Source organism: Sapajus apella, unplaced genomic scaffold (genome assembly GCF_009761245.1).
Source record: "Sapajus apella isolate SASKATOON/1434 unplaced genomic scaffold, GSC_monkey_1.0 scaffold81, whole genome shotgun sequence".
NCBI classification, from domain to species: domain Eukaryota; kingdom Metazoa; phylum Chordata; class Mammalia; order Primates; family Cebidae; genus Sapajus; species Sapajus apella.
Window position 1 is genome coordinate 4,615,803 of NW_022437021.1, and position 10,237 is coordinate 4,626,039.

Consider the following 10,237-nt stretch of genomic DNA (forward strand, 5'->3'; position numbering starts at 1 on the left):
ACAGGTGTGAGCCACTTTACCCAGGCTGTTGTTTTTTCACTCTGTTGCCCAGGCTGGAGTGCAGTGGAGCACTTTCAGCCTCTTGAGTTCAAGTGATTCTTCTGCCTCAGCCTCACACTTGGCTAATTTTTGTATTTTTAGTAGAGAAGGGATTTTGCCATGTTGGACAGGCTTGTCTTGAACTCCTGACCTCAGGTGATCCAACTACCTTGTCCTCCCAAAGTGCTGGGATTATAGGCATTAGCCACTGTGCCTGGCCCTATTCCTTTTAATTTTCTAAGTGACTAGTAATAAGCAATCTAATGATTACTAGGTAGTAGGAGAAAAACTTTTTAGTCATTTTTCCAGCTACGAATTTCATTTAAAGATACCTGTGACATATCTCATGGTACTAAGAATATAAGAGAATTGGAAATCTAGTTTTTTATGGTTTTCTTAAGAGATGGAATCTCACTCTGTTGCCTAGCCTGGAGAGCAGTGGTGTGACAGCTGGAACTACAGGTGTGAGCCACCACACCAAGCCTGGAAATCCAGTTTTAATCTGTGAACTACAAATGGTTGGCAACTGTTTCCTTAATCGTTATTGCAGGAGTAGGCCCAACATGAGTCCATATGTAGCCCTTTTCTGGTCTGGTGGGAACTGTGGGAAATGGTGATGACCGTGACTTGAAATACTCAGAAGGTGCATGACAAACAAATTCCAAGTATTCCATCTTCCTTGGAAGATCTTCCTCTGGCCCTAGAAGGCAGCCAAGGGAAAAGTTAAATACATTTTTAAGCATATAGATCATTTTCATAAAATGTTAAAATTCCTAGACACTGAGAGAGACCACTCTGGGAGCAGCCTGGCATTAACCCTTGAGACACGCATTACTCTGAAGTTATTCTTAATCATTTTTTCTTCAACTGCTTAAAGAATAAGGCATCCTCCCAAAAACAGTGACTCGATAGAGAAAGGATTTTAAAAATAAGAATATGAACATTTATATTGTGTTTATTTTGTACCCACACTGTTCTAAGTTTACATGTATCAATACCGTCATTCTGCACAGCAACCCTCTGAGGTAGGCGCTATTCCCATTTTACATATGAGGAAAGTGAGTCAAGAGAGACTAAGAAATCTGCCAAAGTCACATGGCTAGTAAATGGCAGGCCATGAACCCAGACAATCTGGCTCCAGAACTGGTGTTCTGACCTCATGCCATGCTGCCTCTTGTAGGACAGGGATGCACATCAGAATCTGGGGATTAGACAGAGGAGGCAGGATAGGAGCCCTGAAGGTGACTCTGACACATCACTGCCTGTGCTGGGATCCTATCCCATAGATAAGGTAGATGAAAGTCCATTGTTCTATGTACTTACAAGCAGAAGACTAGAATTGTTTGGTAATGTATCAAACCTGACATGTAGGTGAAAATAACAGTGGTATATTATTTGTCCCTGGAGCGCTCTCTAAAAAAGCATTTATGCTTATTTTCAGGATGCAAAAGTAATACAAGCTCATTGCAGAAAGATTAAAAAGTCTGAAGTAGCCAGGCCACGCCTGTAATCCTAGCACTTTGGGAGGCCGAGGTGGGTGGATCACCTGAGGTCAGAGTTCAAGACCAACCTGGCCATCTTGGTGAAATCCCATCTTAAAAAAAAAAAAAGTCTGAAGTAACTTTAAAAATCTGAAAACTTTCAAGGTTGTATTAATCAGTAAATTCTTGTGAGTCTATGTCAAAATTGTATCATACCTTTTGAAATTAACAAAAGCACAGCAGCTGCCATTTCAATTATCAGCCTTTATGCTACAAAGGCCTAAGATAACGTGTATATCATGCAGAGGCATAAATACTCAGAATTTCCTTTTTTTTTTTTTTAAATAGAGATGGGGTTTCACCATGTTGGCCAGGATGGTCTTGATCTCCTGACCTCGTGGTCCACCCACCTCAGCCTCCCAAAGTGCTGGGATTACAGGCGTCAGAATTTCCAAGTATGGAATAACTGGGATAGTTCTTTTCTAAATTATTTTTTAGTAGGTTTGTATAAGTAAGTAACCTAAATAACTTAGTCCCTAAGCAATAAATTCTTGTAGTACAGTTTAACCCTAGGTAAGTCTAAAAAAATCTTATCCATATCACTTCTTAGTAGATGCATATTGCTCTAACTCAAAATAACTGACAGCACTCAAACTCCCCTAAAATGCCTCATATTTTCTATAAAGCCCTCTAATTTTTTTGCACATAATAATACTTACGCTTTTTTTGTCATGGACTGAATTGCATTCCCCCACCACCCTCTAAATTCATATGTTGAAGCCCTAATCTCCAATGTGATGGTATTTGGAGATAAGACCTTTAGGGAGGCAAATAAGGTTAAATGAAACCACAAGGGCGGGGTGGGCCCTCATCTGATAGAACTGGTGACCTTATAAGAAGAGACATCAAAGAGCTCTCCCTCATGTGTACACACAGAGGAAAGGCCACGTGGGGATATAGCAAGAAGGTGGCCACCTACAAGCCAGGAAGAAAAGCCTCCCCAGAAACCCTGTTGCCAATACCTTGATGTTGGACTTCAGCCTCCAGAACTGTGAGAAAGTGACTTTCTGTTGCTTAAGCCACTCAGTCTGTGGTATTTTGTCATGACAGCACAAGCTGACTAACATACTCCTTTACGTAATATTGAGAGTTAACTAAGTTAAAGAACCTGTACCATTTGTCAAACTTACCTATGATATAGGAGGCAGGATCGAATTGGTCTCTGGGGCTGGAGAGGGTGGGAATGAGCCACGTCAGTGCTGCACTCTTCTCGCAATACTGGTCCTGGATAAAGCCTCTGATCTGAGCATAGTAGGGCTTTCCATCTTGTTCATCAATCACAGAAACAACGTCACCAATTTGATAATATACTCCCTGGGGGAAAGAGACATGATCCCACATTGAAAAAAAAAATAGAACACCACAGCTATGAATGGACCTTAATAGGTAAGCAAGTTTTCAAAGTGGTCAATGAATGGTGTTCGAGGTAGACTAATGGATCAATGTTTACATGTTTGTTTGTTTAGCCAATGCTAAAGTTGTTTCACTTTTGAATGAAAATTATACATACACATACGAGGGTGCGTGTACGACAGTTTACATCTAGAAAAAACATTTGTTCATAAAGTACTTTGATTTTTTTTTTTTTTTTTTTGAGATGAGTCTCGCTCTGTTGCTAGGCTGGAGTGCAGTGGCGTGATCTCAGCTCACTGCAACCTCCGCCTCCCGGGTTCAAGCAATTTTCCTGCCTCAGCCTTCCAAGTAGCTGGGACTACAGACAGGCACCATCATGCCCAGCTAAGTTTTGTATTTTTAGTAGAGACGAGGTTTCAGCATATTGGCCAGGATGACCTCGATCTCTTAACCTTGTGATCCGCCCACCTCAGGCTCCCAAAGTGCTGGGATTACAGGAGTGAGCCACTATACCCAGCCCTACTTTGATTTTACATTGCCATAGTACTATCCCTACTTTTTTAAAAATAGACTTTATTTTTTACAGAGGTTTTAGGTTTACAGCAAAACTAGCAGAAGTAGAAAGATTTCCCATACCGCCTGCCCCCACACATGCATATCCTCTCCCATTATCAATAATCCCTCCCACCACTACAGTGGTACACTTGTTACATAGAGTAACCTACACTGACACAGCATCATCAAAGACCAGAGTTCACATTAGGGTTCACTCTTGGTGCTGTGTATTCTGTGGGGTTGGGCAAATGTATAATGACATGTACCTACCATCATTGTATCACAGAGAGTATTAATAGTTTCACTGGCCTAAAAATTCTCTGTGCTCTGTGCTATCCCTACTTTGTTGGCCACAGTGATGAAGCGGTAGTAAGGTTAAACGGCTTGCTCAAAGCCATAGAGACTGTAGCCGAAGCTTCTACATCAGCTCAGTAGTCTTTCTCTGTACTGTCTTGAAAATCAATGCTGATTTGGTAAGAATGTATTCTACGAGCTAGCCTCCTCAACCATTCATTCAAAAAAAAAAAAAAAAAACAGATACCATGAATTCAAACCAAAACAAATTCAAACCAAAAATAATCTTTGGATTATAAGTAGTCTTCAGGATATGTTTACCTCAACCTACTGTACATCTCCTAGACTCACTGCTGCCTTTCTCTTCCACTCCCAGTTGAGTTTTATATCCTTCCACAACACAACTACTGGTATTTCTGGCATTCAAGGCTTTGTGTCTCATTCATTTCTGTTTTATTTATACTCAACTAACTAATGTGTACATGTCTTGTGTAAAATCCTCCCTATGACTCTGCTATCCATCCTGTGTCCTCTTCCCTCGGTCTTGAACTGGAAACAATCTCTCCTCTGAACACCCATAATGGTTGATCCAAATCTTTGACATCCAGCACCTCCTTAAGTAGGTATAGTTCTTGGTGGGACAAAATGTCCTTGACTATGGGAACAGTGTAATTCATTGCTGCTTCCCTTAAACAGTGACTTGGCAGAAGGTAAAGCTGCAAGAACGTGTACCTTAACCCTAAAAACACTTCTGAGGAAATACTTCCAGTAACTGAACTGCAACATAGCACCTGATAGGCCAGGAGTTTTTTCCTGGTAGACCCTTTATCCATGTGTCTAAGGGTGGCTGTTGCACCTGTGTCACGATGGATGGGTCTGGTCTATGCAGGCCAGTCTGCTACTTGCTAGTTCCTACCCATCAACAGCTGGTCCTTCCTCCCAGCCACTAGTCCAAAGTTATTTATCATATAAATAGTTTGCATTTATGGTTTGCTTTGTCAACATGTATAACTAGTATTCCCAAATTCTAAATGAGAATACTTATCATAGGCACTCAAATGTATGCTGAATGAATATGAATCCAAAACATCTCCCAGACTCTGCTTTCACACCTGCAAAGTAAAGACAACACCTGAGTGAAAGATTCCAGTGGCAAGCAGTGCCTGGCATACAGTAGGTATTTATTTATTATTATTATTATTATTATTATTATTATTTTAAAGATGGGGTTTCTCCAGGCTGGTCTTGAACTCCTGACCTCCAGTGATCCACCCACCTTGGCCTCCCAAAGTGCTAGGATTACAGGCATGAGCCACCGCGCCCGGCCTCAAAAGATGTGCAGTTTAGGTTCTTTATTATTATTATTATTTTTTTTTTTTTCTTGAGATGGAGTTTCGCTCTTGTTACCCAGGCTGGAGTGCAATGGCGCAATCTCGGCTCACCACAACCTCCGCCTCCTGGGTTCAGGCAATTCTCCTGCCTCAGCCTCCTGAGTAGCTGGGATTACAGGCACGCGCCACCATGCCTAGCTAATTTTTTGTATTTTTAGTAGAGACGGGGTTTCACCATGTTGACCAGGATGGTCTCGATCTCTTGACCTCGTGATCCACCCGCCTTGGCCTCCCAAAGTGCTGGGATTACAGGCGTGAGCCACCATGCCCGGCACTAGGTATTTATTAATATGTACTATGTTGAGTACATATATATAACACCAAACAAGACTAAGTCACTGATCTGAGTAGTCACCTCATTTGCTGAGAGGGTTCAAGGTTTCTGACGGACAAAAGGGGTCCACACAAGATGGTGAACAGCACTAGTTTAGGCATCACCAGACCTGAGTTCACAGAGTTGTTCTGCCGTGCTCCAGGGAGGCCACTCAGCCATTCTGGGTCTTGGGTGGTCACTCTCTTGGCCATGATCCCTAGTGGCTCCCAGTCAGCTTCCTCTTGCATGCCTGATCTGATCTCTAGCTCAGTGGCTGGCAGTGACCTCTTGAACTTACCACCAAGGTGCTGCCTGCCAGTGGCACTGCTGTGATAGCCCCCACAATACTGGGCATTTGCAACATTACTTTTACTACTTTGTTGCATCACTGTCCTTACCATTTAATAAACATGAGTGGTAGACAACAATACAAAAGTACAGACAGTCACAATAACAGATCCCACATGCCCTTCCATGGAGACAAACATGGAAATCATTAGTACACTAAATCTGTAAGCTCAACAACTTGCTTCTGGCTTTTATCTGTCAACTGTGAAGGTAATGCACAAATATGAAGATGTGATAACTCCTACTATTCATTGAGTGCTTATTCTGCTAAGTGCTTAACAAATATAATTTCACTTTGTCCACTGAGGTAGTAACTATTTACGATTCCTATTTTACAGATAAACATTAGAGAGGTTGGTCCTCATCACAGAGCCAGTCACTTGCTAAAGCTATAGAGCCAGGAACTATGCTCTAGGCTTAAGCTCTGGCATGAGACTGCCTCACTCCATGACTTGTTGGCTATGTGATCTTGGACAAGTTAATTAGCCTCGCTGTGCCTCAATGTTCTCATCCGGAAAACAGGGATAATACTACCCACCTCATAAAGTGAAATGAACGAAATAAAGCACATAAAATGCTTAGCCACTGATACAAAGTAACTGTTTGCTAAACTGTAGCTATTTATTATTAACAATGTATGACATGTTGGAAAAATAAGAGAGATGTTGGGAAAAGTAAGAGAGTATAGACTATTTTTGTTGTTGTTTTTTCCCAGACCTGCTGAGGAATGTCACTGTACTCCTGGGGGGAGGAACAGACTTTGACTATATAGATAGTGGGCTTAAAAAAAAAGTACACTTAGGCCAGGTGCGGTGGCTCATGCCTACAATCCCAGCACTTTGGGAGGCTGAGGTGGGTGGATCACTTGAGGTCTGGAGTTTGAGATCAGCCTAACTAATGTGCAGAAACCCCGTCTCTACTAAAAATACAAAATTAGCCAGGTGTGGTGGCACATGCCTGTAATCCCAGCTACCTGGGGAGCTGAGGCAGGAGCATCACTTGAACCTGGGAGGCGGAGGTTTCAGTGAGCCGAGATTGTGCCACTGCACTTCAGCCGGGGCAACAAGAGGAAAACTCCACCTCAAAAAAAAAAAAAACAAAGTACACTTAAGGGCATAATCACTTGAGTTTCTCAGTCCACCTGGGTTAAGTATAAAGCATTCACACCACTGTCCCCTAAATGACAGTTCAGATCCCAAAACACCAAATACCCTTCAATGGTTGCTTCCTGTGCCATGCCAGGCCTGCGGAGCCTTAAAGGTCTATGTTCTAATTCCTTTCCTAAAACTTCTGGTTTAAACACAACAATCTGTCACTTCTCTCAATGAGGTATCAGATTTCCATGGACTTCGGCCCTAGGAAACTTGACCTCCTCATTCTTTGTCAAAACATCTTGGAATTCCTCTCACTATGAATTTCTAGTAGGTGTTAATCCCCACTACTACCCTTACTCAGCTCAACTCCACATAAAGGCATTTTCGAATCTCTGGGCCTACTCTACCCATTTGACAACACAGTCTACAACCTCTACTGAGAGGGGAGACCCCCTTCCCTCTTCTCACTTCCTGGCCTCCACCTCCTCCTCCCCTCCAGATGGGAAGAAGAGTGAAAAAAAAAAGAAATAAAACACCAAAGAGCTGGGAAGATGACTCCCTTTTTAGTTCCCAGCACCTCTGCTATCTACAAACCTTGAAAGAGTTGCAAAAGAATGTTATCCCTACTGGCTGGAGCTGGAGCCGGGCACTGGGTCACATCCCTACATCTGCACAGCCCAGGCTCCCTCCTGGAAACACCTCTGCCAACTAATAATTTACTGCCTTTGTCTTGACTCTGTAAGCCCCCTCCCCTGCCTGTTCCCACTCGCACTGCATGTAAACTAGCAAATCAATGAAGCCAAAAGATTGTAAGGTCTGATGTCCAGCCAGTGGACATAGTTTCACCTGTTTCCCCTTTAGTATTGTAAGCCTATAAAAGGGGAAAGAAGCTGCTTCTCGGGGAGCTTGGTGAATAAAGCTGTAGCCCCCATAGCAGCCCCTGGCCGAATAAAAAGCCACTTCCTTCCTTAGTTCGGTGTTTGAGGTTTGCTTCTCACCGCTCCTGCTTCACTACTGGTCCCAATCCTGTCTCTGTCCTTCTCATTCTTCAATGCCATCACACTAATGGCTCACTCTTCCACGGCTTTACACTATACAATCGGCATTTTAAGAACCATTCCTATAATCTACACTAAAAAAATACTTAAGATCCTCACATCATATTTCAGTAGGCATCTTCCCCTCCCACTTCAGTTCTAGATGAGACGTTTTAATAACAGCCACTTGCCAGGCACGGTGGCTCAGGCCTGTAATCCCAACAATTTGGGAGGCCGAGGTGGGCAGATCATGTGAGGTCAGAAGTACCAGACCAGTCTGATCAACATGGAGAAACCCTGTCTCTATAAAAAACACAAAATATTAGCCAGACGTGGTGGCACAAGCCTGTAATCCCAGCTACTCCAGTGGCTGAGACAGGAGAATGGCTTGAACCTGGCGGGCAGAGGTTGCGGCGAGCCAAGACCGTACCATTGCACTCTAGCATAGGCAACAAGAGCGAAACTCCAACTCAAAAAATAAAAAATAACAGCCACTTATGGGGAAAACAGCTAAGAAGGGAACAAAAAGTATAATCACAACTTATACAAATAAAGAGCAGCAGAGACCTTTAGATTAATCTGATGTTTTAGTGGCACATTACCCACTAGGCCCAACTCTTCCTTCAGTAACTACAAAATATTACCTTGTAGAAGATTGATTCTGCAGTGATTATGGTGGAAACTGACTCAGGAGCTTTGATGGGCTATGAAAATACAAAAAAAAAATTAGCACATTCATAGTATGTACATATGTACAGGCATTTTCCCAGCTCTATGAGAGTTCTGTAATTTGAGAAGTGCTAAAATGTATTGTTTGGTAACAAGAACTGCAATAAAAAGATAAATGATTTTCTGAATGCTGTAGCAAAGCAGTCTCAGTATTTCCACTCCAATTTCTGAGACAAAGGACAAGCTTCTGATTATGCGGCTGAGATCAAATGCAAAGTCCTCTCAGAGCTCCACTATACATAAACATTCCAGTTATAAAAATATACCTGTTCTAATAGCCTGAGCATGACAGAATGCAAGTAATAAAGAATGTACAGGTGAATACAAAGTGAAAAAGTGTCTCCCTGAAGACATTTTCCAACTCAACTATGCAACTAGCCATAACACTCAACATCAATTTTCTAGCAAGCTGGAACTAAGGCTTTAGAAACTTCGAAAATTCTTAGTAATTTGCCACCATCCAACCACTTTTGAAATCTCTACCAAAGGTGCAATACATATTTTTATGCCACAACATAGAAACTAGACCTCCCAAGATCTGTCTTGCTTGGTACCATCGAAGAAAGGAGTTGCAGAGAAATAATAATACTTACTGAGAATATGGTATACCATACTTAAAAGGAAAAAAAATGTGTGTATGTGATACAAATAAAAATGACATGTTTTGTGTAATCAACAAATGCCTGACTTAACTAAATTATAAAAATCTTAAATAAATTTGAAGCAACTACTCTGAATAAGAAAATACTTTGGACAGGGGAATATCACATACTGGGCTTTGTCGGAGGTGGGAAGTAAGGGGAGGGAGAGCATTAGGACAAATATCTAATGCATGCAACGCTTAAAGTTAGATGATGGGTTGATAGGTGCAGCAAATCACCAGGGCACATGTAAACTATGCAACAAACCTGCATTTTCTGCACATGTATCCCAGAACTTAAAGTAAAATTAAAAAAATAAATTAATTAAATTAAAAAAGAAAATACTCTGTCATCTGCATAAGTCTACTGCAGGGTCCCTCTGGGTTTTAGAAATATGCCCAACTTCAGAAATGTCTTTACCGGTAAGTGAAACCCTCCTGTTCTGAAAGAAAAGAATATTATACTGAGACTTAAAAAAATAGTCCATAATGCACTGTCCACTGTGTTTGACCATTATCCCTTGTTTATAAAAAGTGAGAATTTAATTTCAATAAAAATATGCTTTCAATTATTTCCAGCACAGGTCTTTCAACAATCTCTTTTCTTAGAGCAGAAGAGGAGATAAGGCTAAACAAAATTTTTGACTCATATTCATCAAATCCATCATCAGAGGATACATTTTCTGGGACTTTTATGACAAATAAATATGCAAATGATGAGTTCCAGTATTAATATTTACTTAAATTTTTAAAGAATGAAAAAAAAGTTTTCTTAGTGTACCTGGCCATATTAAGAACCACAATCTCTCCTCTTCCTTTGCATAGAGAACCCAAAAAAATGGGCTCAAGGTCGGTATTTCTTTTTATTATTATTATTATTTTTGAGACGGTGTCTCACTCTGT

At 41.4% G+C, this 10,237-nt stretch overlaps 1 protein-coding gene across 1 annotated transcript in view; it reads right to left on the reverse strand.

Annotated features, from left to right (window-relative positions):
- Nucleotides 1-518: 518 nt before the first annotated feature.
- Nucleotides 519-10,237, reverse strand: part of GATAD1 (GATA zinc finger domain containing 1) — an 11,720-nt gene continuing 2,001 nt past the window's right edge. The window contains exons 3-5 of the mRNA XM_032252969.1: nucleotides 8,610-8,669; nucleotides 2,711-2,894; nucleotides 519-739 (exon numbers count right to left, since the gene is read on the reverse strand). Coding sequence (XP_032108860.1) covers nucleotides 549-739; nucleotides 2,711-2,894; nucleotides 8,610-8,669 — 435 coding nt within the window. The 3' untranslated portion in view covers nucleotides 519-548. The remainder of the gene's footprint in view (nucleotides 740-2,710; nucleotides 2,895-8,609; nucleotides 8,670-10,237) is intronic.